Raw genomic sequence first — 17,637 nt, 5'->3', positions numbered from 1 at the left:
CATGCGGCCGGCAAGCGGCTCTTTTTCGCTTGTAGGACGCTCTGTGCAAGGCCACAGCGTCTCGCCTCGTCTCGCCTTGCCTCACCTGAGCATCGCTTCCTCATTCTTCAGTCGACATCTTCATCTTCCTTTCAATAGCAACGGCATCGGACCATCGTTCCAGTCGCCGTACCTCCTTCGCCAGGGTTCAGCAACATCTCCAGTAACCCGCTGATTCGGACATGGTGCTGTTCAACCTGGAACTCGTATGGCTGTCCCGCGCAAACCCCCACGTCGAGTGAGTCCTGCCTCTGGCCTTGCCTCATGGAAACTACCACGACATCATGGCTGACGGCATGACAAAGTCTCGTCTTCGTTCATGGATACGGCGGTAATCCGGAGACCACATGGCATGACGAATCCACAGGCAAGACCTGGATCAAAGACGAAGAATTCATCACCCGCATCAAAAGGCCCATCCGCATCTTCTCCTTTAGTTACAATGGCGACGTAGACGCAAACCTGTCGTCGCCCAGCCCGGCCTTTCATGCAAACGATTTGCTATGCTGCCTAGAGCAAGCTCTTGGGAAATCCTCTGTACGTCTCCGCGCTTCATCGTGGATCAATCTCATCGAGCGTTTGTTCTTACAATATCCGTCAGGGGAGACCGTTAATATTCGTAGCTCACGGCTTCGGAGGCATCATCGTCAAGAAGGTTGGTACAAGACGGTGCTTCGTATCCCGTTGGGGCCCAGTCAAATCGCTAACCCGTGGTATGACCCCAGGCGATCCAGTTGTGCTTCGTGTCACCATCATATCCACGAACCAAGAATGCGCTGGCCGGCGTCGTCTTCTTTGGCACCCCCCACGCCGACACAGATTCCGAAGCACTTGTACGATCTGTCAGAGGAACTATCGATGCCTTTGGTTCAGAAGATGGAGTCACGAGTCAAGATGTTCGGGAATTTGTTTCCATGGTCAGCCGCATCAACTCTGCCTTTATCACCTGCAAACCCAGCTATTTGAGGCTTCTCTCCTTTTGGGAAAAGCGACCTCCAAGAGCTAGTATCTCAAGTACCGGCTCTCCCACGCCTCTTGCAAGTATACCGAGCTGTCTTTATCAAGGCGGGAAAGTAACATGTTGCTGATACCATACTCATATAGGTCATCCCTCTTCAATGTCAGAAAGAGGAGCTTCAAGGCAATACAGACCATATCATGGACTGCAGCCACGAGGAGTTGCCACGGTTTTCGAGCATTTTTAGCGACAGGTTCATGCAGTTCATTCAGATATTCTCTGAATTCCTGGTCGATACGCTGTCAGAACGCACCGTGGCAACTGTTTCGACGCCCATTACCCGTACATCGTCACTGAGCCCGGAACGGCCTCCCCCGATCGAAGAAATTTCCGGCATCAAGAAGCATGATTATCCAATCATCAGGCCCCGGCGACGGATGTGGAGGATTGACGACGATAACCAGAGCCGGGAACGCAACAAGAAGGAGAATGAAGATGCCACTGCCAGAGAAAATTTCCTCCGCTCACTGAGAGGCTGGTCCGAGGCCAATTACGGGAACGAGATCTATATCACGGCTGGAACGTGCGAATGGTTCAAAGACGGCGCCATCTACAAGAACTGGCTCACCGACCCAAAATGCGGCACAATATTTTACATAGGGGCGCCCGCACATGGAAAATCACACCTAGCCCGTGCCGTCTGTACCCATCTCAAATCCTCGAAGCCAGACGACATCGTCATGGCCTACTTTTGCCAAAAGGATGAAGAGAAGCCCGCAATTTGGGAATACTTTACTTGGCAGCTGATAAAAGAGTGGCCGGACTGGTTCCTTCATATTCCAATACAGTTTCGCCGCAGTGTCGATGAGGCGTCTCCTCCTCGCCTGGATCCTTCCGCATATGCCGAAATATGGACCTCATTTCGAAAAGTCTGCTCGCCTCGGACCGTCTACCTCATTGTGGATGGGCTAGAACAGACGCCTTCGGCCAACTTTACAGATTTCTTTGCCTTGGTGGAGCAACTGAGGCAGCCCATCGCCTTGGGGCTGGAGAAGCAATCTAGCAATCTGATCGAAATACCGACCAAACTGAAGCTGGTCATAACGAGTCGATGGACGGACGCCGCTTTCACGGCCTCAAGCACCACCTCATGTTGCTCTCTACCAGAAGAGGAACTCAAGAAAGACGTCGCATTGTACTTGGACAGGAAATTCTCGGCTATATCGAACGCAAGGCCAAAGTCAGAGCACGGCCTGATACAGAAGGTCAAGCAACAAGTCAATCAGAAGGCAGCGGGCTACTGGCTCTACGCTAAGTTCGCGGTAGACGAAATCGAAGGCCTATGTGGCCAGAACTTGATCCATGAGCTTCAAGCGGACTACATCCCGACAAAGCTGGCACGGCTGTACGAGCAGAAGATGCTGCCGTTATTGCAGTCGGCCAACAATAGCGAAAGGCACCTGCGTACGGTACTGACACTAATTGCTTCCGAAGACGTTGGCCTTGCCTTTTCTCTCAAGCAGCTCGAGGACTTGCTGGAGTGCTTGTATGGTCCGGACGATATGCCCGTTGGAAGCCTTGCCAAATCCATACAATCATACTGCGGAGACTTGTTCTGGGTCAGGCCAACGGACTCGGTTGTCTTTTCCGCCCACAGCTCCGTCCGTGACCATCTAAACAGTTACCTTTTACTGGAGCATAGGCAGACCAACATTGCCTTCGTTTGCCTCACATATCTCCTTCAGGATCGCTTCTGCAACCGCTTGTCTCTAACTGATAGAGACAGCACAGCGGAGAGAATGGCCAACACGGCGGCCTTGTATGGCTTCGCGGCTCAGGGATGGCTAAGCTATCTTGCCAAGTTAGAGACGCTCAGTCCTCGGCTGATACCGCTGCTGCAGAGGTTTCTGGCTGTTGGCTGCCCGCAGTATCAGACATGGCTCCATTGGAGGTCATGGCTTGCCAATGAAAAGTCTCAAGAACCGCCTCGAGCGATTGAGGATCCTATGATGACCATGGTTCGAGAGGGTTGCGTCGCTGTCGTTCAGCATTTTCTCCCGTGTCCAGCATCTCCCTTTGTTCCTTGGAGAGCCAAACTTGAGAGTTGGACCCGGAGCATGCCGTTTACGAGCAAACAACCTCCTGGTGGCCAACTTGCGAGACAGTGGCCCGACATCACGGGATTGCATGGCCACACCCTCCTGATGGCAGCAGCACTTAGTGGAAGCCGAGCCATGGTCGAGCACATCTTACAGTGGAATGTCGACAGGACCGCGCGAGACAAAGGCGGCAGGACAGCTCTCTTGCTCTGCCTTACTTCGGAGCGATTAATGAGTGCTAGAGCTCAAGCTCCAGAGGCAAATGTATACGGTATTGTGGAAACCCTGCTACTCAATGGCAACAGCCCAAACATAAGTGACGATCACGGCATCACGCCTTTGCACGTAGCTTGCGTGCGAGGCAGAATGGATCTTGTCCGGCTCCTGCTCAGGTTCCATGCATTCGTCAACGTCGCGGATTCATGGGGCTATACACCTCTTGAAAGGGCATACTCTACTGGTAACGTTGCCTTAGTTGAGATGCTCCTTATCAGAGGCGGCGCTGACGCAGAGGCGTGTATGCTGGGCGGCGAGCCACCGCTGGCCAGGTGCATATTCGACGGAAAGCTTGACATGTTCAAGGCGTTTCTCCCATTCGTGGACATCAACCAAACCACCATGCTCGGATTCGCACCCATCCATCTAGCCAGCGATGGAGCCGATAGGATAGAGTTTCTTCGGGCTCTGCTTCCTAGGCCTGGACTGCATTTAGATGCTGTCAGCTCACTGACCGAACGTTTCAAGGTCAAGCGCACCACGGCCCTTGGATTTGCCATCAATAGCCGTAACCACACAGCGCTCGAGTGGCTCTTAGAAGCCGGAGCATACCCAGGGCTTCTGCCAAAGGTCAACGTACCGCCGCTTCACGATGCCGTTACCGCTCAAGATCGATCCATGGTGGAGCTGTTGTTATTGTACGGGGCGCCCGTAAACGGCTTCATGCATAGCTACTTCCCCTTCACCGCGCTGGGCCATGCTGTGGATTTAGGCCTTGAACCCATCGTGGAGCTGCTCCTTCGAAAGGGTGCAGATGCGTCTACGGAAGAAGGCTACGGCGTCACCGGTCTGATCGAGACAGCGGTGACGAGGGAGGGTCCTCCTATTCCCAAGATAATTCGGCGACTGCTGGAGTCACGCCATCCTCCGAACGTCAACTATATCCGAGACGGCGGAGATCACTGCATTACAGGTGCCGTTGACCAAGGAGATGTCGAAACTGTGTCTCTTCTACTCGAGCATGGGGCGGACATTAGCATATATCTTCAATCTGGCAAGGAAGCATCGCCCCTTCACAAGGCTGCTGGACAAGGCAATGTCGAAATATGCGATATTCTGCTGAAGCACGAGCCCAGACTCCTGGATCTTCAGATGGAAAGGGGTTTCATGATCGAATCCCCCCTATTTGAGGCGTGCCATCGGAAACAGAAAGATACTGTCCGCTTTCTCTTGGACAAGGGAGCCAAAGCAGACCAGGTCAGCCACTACTATAAGGAATCCCCGTTGTTCACCGCCTGTGATGTGGGCGATCTGGACGTTGTCAAGATGCTCTTGGAAGCAACGCCTCACATGATCAACGTCCCCACGGCTTTCTACTGCACTCCCCTTGCATATGCCTGTGCCCACGGGAACCTAGAGATGGTCAAGCTGCTGATCGACGCCGGGGCGGAAATCTACCACCTCAAGGACTCTGACACTACAAGCGCCTTCAGCCGGATCTTTGAGGCCAAGGGGGACAAGCCTTTCAAAACCCTCCAACTATTACTGAGCGGTGGCCTGGACCTCCACGCTGTTGACAACGAGACTGGGCTCACCATTCTGGGCTTAGCCATAGTCGATGCCGAAGCGAGGCACGTCAGATGGCTCCTTGAAAATGGTGCCGATCCGCTACGTGCACAGCGAGGTCCTGGAGCCAAAGGCAAGTGGCGGACGGCTCTCCAGGTGGCCACTCATACAAGCAACGACGACATCATGGCCATTGTGGACTTGCTACTGGAGCCGCGCTGGGGTCTATGGGATCACCTGACTCTCAAGGACTACCACGGAGGCACTCTGTTGCCTGTCATGGCTCGATCGCGCAAGAACCTGCAAGTTATATCCCGCTTAGTGTCCACATGCGATACCGTCTTGCAAGAGACAGGCACGGATGTCTTCTCCGCCATTGTCAACGAACCAAGCCTCATTGGGCTCACTCCAGTCGACTGCGCCATGGCCGAACTGAATGCGAAGCCCGCGGCATTACCCGAGCTGGACAAGCTCATCGTCTCCCACATCGATGAGCTCCTCGCCGGGCCTCGGACCATAGAGAAACATCTCCTCGCACTGGACTACGTCGTCGTTCTCCTCTTTGCGCGCGGAGGGTACGAAGCTGACATAGCAGTCCTTGCCGAGTACATCCTCACGAGACCTCGGGTTCGGTGGGACGATGACGGGTATTACATGGGCTCAGTCGCCCTACAGTCGTGCTTCGTCTGCGACAAGTCCATCTACGATCCCTACGTCTACTGCATCCTCTGCGAGAACTCGTGGTGTGCGCAGTGTAAGGACAAGCAGGACACCATCAGTCTGCACGAGCACAAGTGGTTCCCCATGGACCTTCGCAAGGACCTCGATATCAACGCCCCCGACATTCAAGACATTCTAGAAAGGCTCCGCGAACAACTAACTCATCGTACATCTTACGACGCTCCCAACAAACAAACCCAGCAAATCGAACAGTCACTCACTTCTGACGAAAGCTCCTCCTCCACCAACAACAACCAGGCCCTTACACAAGCCCAAGTCTCCCTCCCGCTCGCCACGCTGCACGCCTTCAACCTCCTAGCCATCAGCAGACCCATCTGGACGCCCTTCCTCCCACTCTCCCCGACGGCCCAAGCGCTCATCGACCCCTGGCTCGCTCAGTGGTCCAAAGAAGACGAATATCGCCGCTGGAAAGGGCTCGTGGAAAGAAGGGCCATGGACTATGAGAATTCCGCATGGAGACGCTTCCGGGAGATGCAATATCTGAAGCGAGGGTTTACGAGAGCGTATACGGATTACGAAGGCGTCAAACGAGATTTTGTGCTTTCTGATGTTCGTCGGTTGTTTATTGGCGAGGATGAGGGTGGGGTTGATGTGAGGCCCGTGATGCCAAGGGATCGGTTGGTCGAGGTGGTCAGGAGGAGATGACTATGAGACGATACACGATTGATGACGATACACGACGTTTATGATGCATACATTTCATTCTCGATATTACGATGGAATGGTTTAAGCATAGCTTTCTTTGGAACGTGCGTCATGCCGATTTTATGGCAGCTGTGTTCGTAATTGTTGTCGTGTGTAGCTACTTGAAAATATGCGGAGAAACGATGCTGTGGCTCTTATAAACACAAAACTGAGTCTTTCCATGGAGGGACGCGAAGGAGGCATTGATGTTGCTAATCCAAGGACAGGGGGAACATTAATCTAATCTTTATGTGTAACCGTGTATCCAACGTCGTCGTATAAGATGCGCAATGTCCGAGAGTGTATCCCGTGCCATTACCGTCGTGTCATTAAATCGTATATCTGTAATGAGGGCTGTCATCTCCCAACTCCTTCAGCTCGTCGTCCGGCAATCTCTGATGCTCCTCGCTCAACTCCCCAGCGTCGCGACTCTTGTTCGCTCTCCAGAACCAGAACCAGAGAAAGCCGTAGATGCAGGTGCCCACGCCAACCATGCTGAGAGAAACGGCGTGACCGCGGATGAAGCGTGGTTTATCGGGCGCAGGGCTGGGACGACGTGGTCAGAACTCGTGCTCGATTTACAGATGGACAGGCTCAATGGGACTTACTATATAAAGGCAGACATGATGCCGGACATGTTGCCAAAGGTAAGCTGCAAGCCTGTGGCAGTCGTCCTCTTGCCGTACCGAGGGGTGTTGTTGGGTAACTATCCAGACATGTTAGACTGCCGCTTATATGACGAAGAATGCAGGATTTCAAGCATACCCAGGCGATGGGAAGGCCGACAACGACATAGAGCCCTCCGGCAACGAGGAAGCATCCAAAGTAATGTACCCCAGGTGACGAATCAGACAGCAGGACGGCATATCCAACAACGCTGATGAGGCCAAAGATGACGCAGAAGACTCCTCTCATCTGGAGCCGATCAGAGAGCACGGCAATGCTCATGTATGCCACTGCGCCGAGGAAGTAGCACGGAATGGTGAGGAGCTGAACTTCGGCAACGCTCCATTCGCCGAGAGCGTCGATGATTGTGGGCAAAAAGGTCGAGAATCCTGCACATTGAGCGAAAGGACGCATGATTGGTTAGCTCATGGTTCCTTCTCGTAGTTTCCCAGGGAGAGGTACTCACCGTAGAGCATGGTATCAACGCCAAACTGCGCAATGGAGAAGGCCCAGATCTTCCAGTCTGTAAAGGCCCGGATCATGTCTTGCCGACTAAACTCACGGCTAGAGGCCGTGTTTCCATAGTCCCGCTTGTGTCTCTCCTCCGTCAGCAGCTTCTCTTCTTCAGTGAGAAAGTACGCCGACGAGGCATCATTCGGCAGCGCGAACAACGTGACGACACCAAGCACCACACTCGGGATACCCTCAAGGATGAGGATCCACCGCCAGCCGCGCATGCCGCAAACACCGTCCATGTGTCCAATGCCGTACGCCAGCAACCCTCCCAGGGCGCCCGCGATCGCAGCGCTGACGAAAAGATAGCCGATCCGCACACCAAGCTCATGCTTGGTGTAGAAGAAGGTGAGGTAGACGCTGAGGCCGGGGAACAGGCCAGCCTCGACGATCCCCAGGAGCAGGCGACAGGCGATGAGCGCGCCGTACGATTCGACGAGTCCGGTGAGAGTCGCAATGATGCCCCACGCTGTGACTATGAAGGCTATCCAGCGCCGGGGAGTGAAGAGCTTGAGGACAAGGTTTGACGGCACCTCAAAGATGAGGTAGGTGACGAAGAGAATGGAGACGGTGACCTGGAATTGCTCGGATGAGAGGCCGAGATCTTCTTCGAGGCCGTATAATCGAGCATTGCCAATGTTGACTCTGTATCTTGTTAGCCAGCCAATGTCTTTATTTCCTCCTCTGCTTCTCATGCTCAAGCACCAGGCAGCGGACGGAGTAAGAAGAAGACCTCACCTGTCCAGAAAACTAAACAGATACAACGCCATGACAAGTGGAATGATGTAGAGATCCAACTTTCGCAGCAGTTTCTTCTCGTCGGCGCCCTGAAGCAGCGTCTCGACATCTGATTCCACAGCGGCATGATCTTGGACTTGTATCCTCTTTTCGTCCTCGCCGGGCACAATCCCCGTCTCCGTGGTTGTTGTCGCCATTCTGGATGATTCTCTTCGCCCAGCTGATTCTCTCAACTGCGCTTCAACCTGACGCCGCAACAACTAAAGTTGAAAACTCGCCGTCTCTTCCGGAAGATGACAAGAGCCTTGGTAACCACTGCTCAGAAGGAAATGGCGGGCAGGGTTCTCCTCTTATCTCAATCTCGGGCCTTTCGTCCAGCCAGTCGCTCGAGCCGGTTTGTCTCAGAAAGTAGAGCCGTCAACTCAGTTCGACATGGTAGATAATAAACAGTCGCAATGTCTCATATAGATTAGTAATATCCAGAAAGCAGCTCCTTGAACCAGCAAGCCCGTGAGACACGAGAAGCAAATCAAACTTTTCTCGAGTATTGAAGCAAAATGTCGATGACGGCACAAGGGAAAAGAGTCACAGATCTATGAAGCTATCGGGGAAAAAAAATAGGCTCTCAAAGTAAATCGAAGAGTGGCGTGGTCCGCCCAATCGCAAATCAACTAGCGTGCCCGTACTCGGACCCTGAAAAAAATAAATTAAGATAAAATACAAACTCGAACTCGGCTCAGAATGATGTCGGTGAGGTTTCCGCTCTCTTTGTTTTCGACATTCTACCCGTTGATAGGCTCATCAACCGAGGCGTGGGCACGCTTCATCGATCCTTCCAAATCGTGCACGATATGACGGAATTCCCTTCGCTCAGGTAATCGACTGCTCGTTCCACAGATCTCGTCATGAGCAGGTGTAACCAAACGCACAGGATGAAAGGCGTCCAGCCCCTTTTTCCCGAGGGCTTGTGTGACAAAGAAAAGATACGTTTGTAGGACCATTATTGCACGGAAACCATCGGTAACAGTCAAGAATTCAAGCGGTCAATTATTATAAAGATACATAAAGCGGCCACGCAAGACGGCGCAAAACGGGGGGGGAAAAAAGGCATCCATGTGCTCTGCAGTTTTCGTTACATGTGTCCGGCAACATCTCCCAGATTCTCCCCGGCGTCGTCATTGTGCACATGGCCTCTCCTCTAGCGTCAGATATCGTGCGTCACATCAAATCAAAAAGAATCGTCGTCCCCTCCTCCAAGTAGCGTCCAGGATTGTTCGAAAATCACCAAGCCGCTCCCTCCTATTCATTAAGCCCACTTCAAGGTGAACACGCCGGGGTATAGACAAGTATATACAAAAGACACATGCCTGGTATGTTCCCGCCGCAGGTGTAGATGTGCTCTCCCAGCGAATATAGTTGGTTGTTGGGATGATGCCATCTCTTCTGCCGGTCCTACGTAGCCTTAGCTCTCCAACGACGAATTGCCCTCGTCCCCCAACTTTACCGGTAGTTTTGCGTGGGCATCTCGTAAACGGGTCCGCTCTGGTGGCTCATGACGGCGTGGCCGTCAATCTCAGCAGCATTGGGATCGTGCCATTTCGAGGCGTTGGGGTTGTCGTTGGGCAGCTCAGCAGCGTCAGCATGAGCAGCGGGGACCAGGTTGGCCCTCTCGAACGAGGCAGGGCTGACGGTCTGGGCCATGGTGGTAGTCGGGCTGGGGGTGTAGGCCGAGCCGTACGGCTCCGGCTTGGCATATCCGGCACGTCCGTCTCCAAGAGCGGTTCCGCGATAGCCCTCGGGGGCGACGGGGGCACGGCCGGGGGCCAAGAAAGCTGCTGCCGAGGGCGTGTGGGACGACATGGAAGGTTGGTTACCGCTGGTTCCGCCATTGATGCCGCCACCGCCAACAGGAACCTCGGAAGCGCCAACAAGGTCGTCGTGCTCAGGTCGGGGGCCGCGGTTGCGACGTCTCAGGATGAGGAAGAGGAGGGCTCCAAGGAGGAGGAGACCACCGACGCCGACACCGACACCAATGCCAGCCTTGGCCCCCGTAGACAGGCCGGAGCTGTCGGAGGCATGGCTGCCGTTGTTATCGGGAACACCCGTAGCAGAGGAGCCAGAAGACTGAGGCAGCGTGGTGGTCTCTTGGACGCCGGTGGTGACAACGGTGGACGTGACGGTCAAGAGGCTGGTCGAAGTAATCGTCGTCTTGGCACCAACCTGGTCGGTCGTCGTGACGGTGCTGGTAATGGTGGTGCGAGAAGTAGCCGTGTTCTTGACCGTCCGGGTGGTCGACTCAACAACAGTCGAGCCACCACCGCCCCCAACGGTCACCGTCACGACATCGGTGACGACGGCGCGCTCCTCCAGGTCGCGCACGGCCAGATACTGGCTCACGTCGTCGGCGTTGGGGGCATCGGTAGGAACGGCATCGACTGCAGTTCTGGGCGCAATATCGCCAGCGCGCTTCTGGGCGGCCGGGCTGTCGGTGGGTGTCGCGAAGACGGTGGTGGTGGAATAGACGACCCGGGTGGCCGTTTCGCCGCCGCTGCTAGTAACAGTGGTCGTGACGAAGACGGTGGCCGTCACGACAACCGTGGTGCTGCTCGTCGCCGTCAGAGTCCTGGTGCTGGTGACGGTCTTGCCGCCAGCGCCCGTGACGGTCTCGGTCTCGAAGACGGTGGTGTCGCTGTCGGCGGGGGGGCTGCTGCTGCTGCTGCTGCTGGACGAGGACGAGGACGACGAGCTCGGGGGCGGCGTTGTCTGGGCCGGCGGCGCAGAGGTCGACGAGTCGTCAGCGCCGGCGGTCGGGGCGGGAGCCGTGGAGGAACCTGATCCGGCGTTGTCCTGTCGGACGACAACAGATGCCTGGGCGGCCCCAAGCAGCGCGCCGAGGACGAGGGCCACCGGCAGGCGCATCTTGAAGGGGGCGGATGATGGAGATTCGGCCGAGCTATGAGTCGCTAGAGGGGAGATGCCATGCAGTACAACGAAATCCTGGGACAAAGGAAAAACGAAGCTGGCAAAACGAGGTCGACGGTGAGTTTGGGGGAGTGAAACAAGCGAGTGGAAGGGGTCGGATAGGGTGGAAGTGCAAGCAAGGTAGCAGGTTCAAGGGCCCTGGGCACTCTTGACAAGAAAAAAGACGGTGCCAGAGACCAAACGTGAACCCGACAGTCTGAGCACAAAGGGCCCGATTGTCTGGACGGGGCCAGTGGCAGCAGGTCAATCCCGTCTGGTGGCTCACGCGGACTCCGGAGAAGCCACGCATGCCCGCGCGGTACCGGGTACCACCTGCAGCAGCGCCTGGGGGCATGCCCGGCGGAGTAGCGGTACCTGTGGTGGTGCGTGTGCCGGCAACCTGCGCAGCATGCCAGTGGCTCAGTGCAGCTGCAGGCGGGTTGCTACAGGCTCGCCGCCCACTAAAACTGTGGAAGCTCGCTAGCTGTCTCCAGTTGGTGCCCTTAGGTGAGGCCGCCAGAAGCTCAGGCTGTTGACTGTCCGGCAGGGACTCGGGAGACAGTGTAAGAACTTTTCAGATGCAGCCACAGTCAAGTACAGGCTACCTCGCGGCACCACAGCAGAGGCTCATACTGCACTCGTAGCCTCAGAATCAAAGAAGCAGCGCAAGCCAAAACTGAAGCACTTCTTTGCGCTGCCCAAGCAAAAGCAGGGAAGAGACAAAGAGAGAGAGAGACCCTATTGGGCCTAGTCCGCGATTGCTTTGCACGCGGGACCTCAGGAGACAAGAGTGGAATAAACGCAAGACGCTTTGCCTTTGTTGGGACTAGCGCTTGCAAGTGGCGATACCAGGGGGGCCCCAGAATACGAACAAGGGAAGAAAATGTGGGAGAGCGTCATTTTTTTTTTTTTTTTTTTTTTTTTTTTTTTTTTTTTTTTTTCGATGCACCGAGCGAGCGAACAGAAATGGGAAAGAGGAAGGAGAATGAAGGAAGGCGGAGTGGAGGGAACATTTCAAACCAGGGTCCACGTCCCTTCTTGCAGCGACCGAACGAGCAGAGGAAAAAGCCAAGCCGAGTCGAGTTCGAGTCACCCGTCACTTGCCGTAACGGGTACGAGCTGCTTGATACAAGGCACAGCATGTCCGAAGTGTTTCAAGCAGGTACCGCTACGTAACGGATCGGTCTGATGCTACCTTCCATTACATACCTTGCCTTACCTCGGACCTGGCAGTACCAGTACCTTATCCCTTCTGAGGTATTGATCGCTGGCTGTCTCGACACATTAGGTACGACTCATTGCAGGCAGTTCAGGGCGACAATGCCCTCTCCTTCTCCTGCTGCTGTGCTCCGACTGTACCCGGCCAGTCCCTCCAGCGATCAGCAAGTACCGGTACTTGATCATCCGTCTCTCCTTGTTCGCTGCCCCAGAATCCATGAGGTAGTAAGCTGGAACTTTGAGACGAGAAGCTCGGCACGTCATTTCGCATAGCGACTCGCACTAACAGAATTCGCACGATCAAACGCTAGCCACTCGTTAGTCGTCACTCGGCCTGCACCATTGATTCGATGGACGAGATTGCACCGCCAAGATAAGAGGCACGAATTGACTCGTCAACATTCAAAGTCCAACAAGTCTCATGATCTCAGGTTTTTACCTTTCAATAATGGACTCTGTAGGGTAAAGGGGGAATCAATAACAAAGGCCCTGATATCCAACAGCTACATGCCAAGCAGCAGCAGCAGCAGCAATGTCTCAGTTCAATCCCACCCAGCTCGTCATCCATTCCTCCTCCCCAAAGTATTTGATCCCAAAATAACATCAGAGAGCCAACAGACAAGACGGAAGAAGCCACTAAGAAAAGGGCAGACCAGCGGCACTGCAGATGAGGCTGGTGGCGGGCTACTGATGATGCCAGCTGAGCCGCAAAGCTCACTATTCTGATACCTCCCATCGTCCATACTTATCTGGTTCTGAGGCATCTCGCGAATCTGCCAATGTTTGTGTATGCTTGAATCGTTATGATTGAAAACAGAAAAGACGGAGCTGTCAAATGCCTGTCTTCCTACATGAGATCAAGTATTTTGCCTACACGCTTGTATACGAGCCCTCGTGACGATATTCCGGGGCCAGCGTGAAAATGCTGCTTACGAACGGTGAGATCTTGTCCCCGTGATGACCCGTGACAACGGATCGGGTTGCCCGAGGTTGTTCGCTGAAACCCGGCTGCCCAGGTATCTCATCCGTTCCATTCCAGATATTTCCCCGAGCTTCCAGTAGAACAGCCAGATTTGCCTACAGCAGATCATGTTGTGAAAAAGCTTTATTTGTATGATGACTAGCTCACCTTGGAGGCATACCTAAACATTCAATGCACCGATGGGCTCTTTGGCTTGACACATAATACCGTACGTGGATGGTGTGTCAGAGTTCGCTCTCTCCCGCCGATGATCGAGATCGAATCTTAAAGTTTAAGCACTCTATGCTTACTGCCATCACGAGTATGAGACACATTATCAGTCATGATATCATTCGTATAAATACATCGTCTCTCATCGACGTGCAACAACTCACCAAACCGTCTCTCTGCAGCCTACTCACCCTCTATTCCTCGTCGATTATCTCGCCACAGAGCTACTAGCGTGTATATGCGTCCAGCGCAAACACTCTCATCTCATTATTATGACTTTCCTTCTTTCAGATAATGGAGAATCTCACCCCTCACTCCACCGCCGCGGAGAAGCTCTGGTATTGTAATAGGAGCAGAGTCGATGATGGCACAGGCAAGATGGAAAAGAAAGGGTAAAAGCAAGGCAAGTACTGGCGGGTAGTAATGTCGATCCATTTTCGCGCTGGAGAAAGAAAGCAAGGAGACAGAGAATGAAGAAAGAGAGAGAGAAAAGGAACACAAAATGCAAGGCCGTTCAACAAACAAAGACATGCGGGCATCGTATACACTCCCTGCTTTTCCCCCCCTTTCCCGTCCCCTAAAAGTTTTCTTTGCCCCAGACAAACGAGAACCTACAAGACAAAGCATCAAATTAGTCACTCTGAAAATCACGCACAACCCCCCCTTCAGAGAAGGAAGAAACCGGTGTAAACGGTCGGTCACAACTTACTCAGGGTCCGTATACTTGTTGCAGTACACATGCAGCGAGCTGCCCAAGCCCTTGGGCCCGCAGAAGAAGACACCGGCCTCGCAGGGCGTGTGCAGCTTGCGGATGCCGCGGAAGATCATGTCCCAGTTGGGGCGGCCAAAGTTGGTCGGGCTGCGGAGGCCGGTGATGGCGTCCTTGTCGGCGTTTGCGTCGTTGATCATGATGTTGGTGGCATCGTCGGCCTTGATCTTGGCCGTCAGGTACGTGTGGATCTCGATGCGGTTGTCGACGTCCTGGGCCTCGACGGCCAGCAGCAGGGAGCGGAACCACTCGAACGAGCCAAAGTCGCGGCAGATCCAGAAGAAGTAGACCTTGCGCAGCCGCGTCTTCTGCTGCGGGTAGTTCATGCGGTACCAGATGGACTTGAGGATCGAGGCGAAGGGCGTCACGCCGATGCCGGCGCCGACCAGCACGGCGACCTCGTACTTGAAGACGTCCTCCGAGGCCGAGCCAAAGGGCCCGTCGACGTAGACGCGCGGCAGCACGCGCTTGAGGGCCGGGTCGTTGGTCTCGTCGCCCGACACGCCGACGACCTTGCTGGAGCCGCCCTTCTTGTCCCACTCGCAGCCCAGCATCGTCGACACGGCCATGGTGAAGTCGCCCTGGCAGCGCATGTGGATCGAGATGTAGTCCTCCTCGGGCGCGCTCGTCAGCGTGAACGGGTGGTACTGCCACAGCGACACCGCCGGGCAGCAGAAGAAGATGTACTGGCCCGCCCGCGTCTTGGTGTTCTCCTTCTTGATCTGGATCTCGCACACGTTGCTCGGGTGCTGGATCACCTTGGAGATGTACGTCTTGTGGCGGCCGCGGATCTCGCGCGCGATCCGCTCCGCCAGGTAGATGAAGCCGCCGTACATCCAGTACTGCCAGAAGACGCCAATGGCCGCGGGGCCGACGCTGGTGCAGAAGGGGGCCACGTCCGGCTGGATCATGCAGAAGGCGCCGTGGATGGCCCAGAAGAGGAAGAAGACGATGAACATGTGGTGCGTGTACCAGAACCGCTCGTAGTTGGCCCGCCGCGGCTTCTCGATGCTCGTAAACACCATGCCCATGAGCGCAATCAGCATCACGTAGCCCGTCCAGCCGGGGCCCGACGCGAAGTTGGCCAGCAGCCAGCCGTAGATGCCCAGGTTGTTCTTGACCGCCACCTGCGCAAAGTTGTTCCAGTGCGCAATCGTGTGCACCCACGAGAAGAAGACGATGGACCAGGCCGTCGTGATGTGGAACGTGATGTTCTTGTCGAACTGGATGACGCCGTTCAGGGGCGTCTGGCGGAGCAGCGAGATGAGTGTCCGGCACACGGGGAGGAGGATGATGCCCACGTCGACGTGCAGCACCAGGGCTGCTGCACGGGCAATGACAAAGGTGAAGCCAAAGGTGCTCCGGGACGTCGCCAAGCTGTCCTTGACGCCGTAGTGGACGCAGGCAAAGGCAAAGATGAGGGCATGCGCCAGGATGAAGACGAAGACGAATCTGCTCGCAAACTGGGTGTTAGCCAAATCGTAGATTCTCATGTTACTCCCTTCTCTCCCTTTTGACCGGATGCCTTCCACTTCATCAAGATCCAACGTACACTCTTCTGTATCCTTCATTGATCATCCATCGGTCAAACTTTTCTCGTGCCGTCAGCTCCTGCTGCTTCTCCTGTGTCATTTCGCCCGAGAGCAGCATGCGCGTCAGGGGAGTCCATCTGGATCTCTCCGACGGCCGCTCATAGCTCTCATACTCCTCGTAGCCCATCTTGAATGCGAATTATGTAGATTTGGATTGGCTGGGTTTGTATCGATCGTCGCAATAGTAGTTTGGCCGGCGCAACTGTTTTACACTGCTCCCTCGATACCCTCCGTGGCACGTTCGGCCGATAATGGTATGATTATACTTCGATGTAGAAGCGCGCAAAGGCAGTGTCGTCGGTTCAGATCCCGCTGAACGAGCAGCAGCCTGTTCGAATGGAGAGCAAGGACGAAAGAGTGGACGAAGAGAAGAAGAGAAACGAAGGAGATATCCCGAGATCTAATACACCACACATCCAACTCGTCAGCACCAAAAGCGTCGAGGAGCAGGGCTTCACGTCAACTATCGAAGCAATTCGCACATGAAAGATCAGACCACTGGAGAATAGGAGACAAGCGTACCAGAAGATTAGACTTCGACCTGCTTTGCGATCAACGCAACCCACGGGAATGTCCAGCAACACGGGGGAACAAACTAGAGACAAAAGGAGAATTAAAAGAGCTTCCCAAGCCAAGAAGGAGAAAATGGCAGGATGGGACAAGGGGGGGGAATAATACGTCCAACGCCCAAAACAAAAGAAGGAGAAGGGATAAGAGAAAAGAGAGAAAGAAAAAGGAATTAGACGACAGCCATATGCCGCTGCCACGACGGATACCTGCTAGCAAGTAGATACTAAAAGGAAGCAAGAAGAAAAAAGCACGGCCGGGGATTCGCTGCCGCGTCCGTGTTACAGGATGCGGAAACTCGTCCATGCAGCGAATGTCATAAAACAAAAACTGGCGAACCACACGATCGAGTTCGGCTCCCAGGGCCTCGTCGCGGCCAATCAGCGGCGGCGCTGGCGACGTCTCGAAACAGACCATTGACGGGCTGGTTCGATGCCAAGGGCGCCTTGTTGCTTCGGTTCACGGTTTCTCTCGGTCGCGAGAGGCTTGACATGAGTCCGATCATCTGTCTGTCTGAATCTGGATATGGCACTTTGTGAAGGATAATTTCTCAGAGGATGCTAATCCTTCCATCTCTTTGTGTCTGTTGACTCTATCCATCTGCTGTGTGTCGTAGAGCGTCGCCATTATCTTGCCATACAGGTCCAAATGGAGATGCTAACTAACACAAGGCTAGACGGAGATTTTCCCATATGAGCACGGAGTTGCTAGACCAGGGCCACCTTCTCCACCGGCTTCCAAGCGAGAAAACGAGAACGAACCCCTTCTTCACCTTCAGCGGCAGTCAGTTTGTCATGCCATGTAGCAAGCAGTCACAGTAGCAAGCTTAATCATGACAACTTGCTCCTCCTCAGAGGAAGCCATCGAGGCCGAATCAGACCGCAGAGTCTCTATACGCAAAGAAACATTGAACTCTGGCTTGCTGCCAAAGGCAGCAGAATCCGAACAAACCAAACCATCAGAAACCCCCCTCCCATGAGGCAAGCAAGCAAGAGCAAAAAGGACGCGCCAGCATCGAGTTTCACCTCCATCGCAAACATGTGGAACATCGTTCGATTTCTTCGTCCTTTGCCGTTTTACTTGATCTCATCCCACCCCTTACCCTGTCAATAATCCCT

At 54.4% G+C, this 17,637-nt stretch overlaps 4 protein-coding genes across 4 annotated transcripts; 1 reads left to right on the top strand and 3 right to left on the bottom strand.

Moving 5' to 3' along the window:
• Nucleotides 1–221: 221 nt before the first annotated feature.
• CCMA1212_000596 (Ankyrin-2) lies at nucleotides 222–6,264 on the top strand (the record flags this gene model as incomplete). The annotated part of the gene is made up of 5 exons (XM_073698057.1): nucleotides 222–229; nucleotides 345–576; nucleotides 641–694; nucleotides 765–1,112; nucleotides 1,144–6,264. 5 exons carry the CDS (start codon nucleotides 222–224, stop codon nucleotides 6,262–6,264), a joined length of 5,763 nt encoding a protein of 1,920 aa, XP_073563660.1.
• Nucleotides 6,265–6,632: 368 nt separating this feature from the next.
• CCMA1212_000595 (uncharacterized protein) lies at nucleotides 6,633–8,417 on the bottom strand (the record flags this gene model as incomplete). The annotated part of the gene is made up of 5 exons (XM_073698056.1): nucleotides 6,633–6,849; nucleotides 6,912–7,009; nucleotides 7,069–7,358; nucleotides 7,436–8,127; nucleotides 8,221–8,417. 5 exons carry the CDS (start codon nucleotides 8,415–8,417, stop codon nucleotides 6,633–6,635), a joined length of 1,494 nt encoding a protein of 497 aa, XP_073563663.1.
• Nucleotides 8,418–9,720: 1,303 nt separating this feature from the next.
• CCMA1212_000594 (uncharacterized protein) lies at nucleotides 9,721–11,139 on the bottom strand (the record flags this gene model as incomplete). The annotated part of the gene is made up of 1 exon (XM_073698055.1): nucleotides 9,721–11,139. The coding sequence occupies one exon, from the start codon at nucleotides 11,137–11,139 to the stop codon at nucleotides 9,721–9,723; it is 1,419 nt and encodes a 472-aa protein (XP_073563662.1).
• A 3,029-nt stretch (nucleotides 11,140–14,168) lies between these two features.
• Nucleotides 14,169–16,079, bottom strand: CCMA1212_000593 (Superoxide-generating NADPH oxidase heavy chain subunit A; the record flags this gene model as incomplete). Its single annotated transcript, XM_073698054.1, has 3 exons — nucleotides 14,169–14,202; nucleotides 14,301–15,857; nucleotides 15,913–16,079. 3 exons carry the CDS (start codon nucleotides 16,077–16,079, stop codon nucleotides 14,169–14,171), a joined length of 1,758 nt encoding a protein of 585 aa, XP_073563665.1.
• Nucleotides 16,080–17,637: the final 1,558 nt, after the last annotated feature.

This window comes from Trichoderma ghanense (assembly GCF_004382785.1).
Source record: "Trichoderma ghanense strain CCMA-1212 chromosome Unknown scaffold_0, whole genome shotgun sequence".
In the NCBI taxonomy this organism is placed as follows: Eukaryota; Fungi; Ascomycota; class Sordariomycetes; order Hypocreales; family Hypocreaceae; genus Trichoderma; species Trichoderma ghanense.
This window is presented reverse-complemented; position numbering and strand designations above follow the sequence as displayed.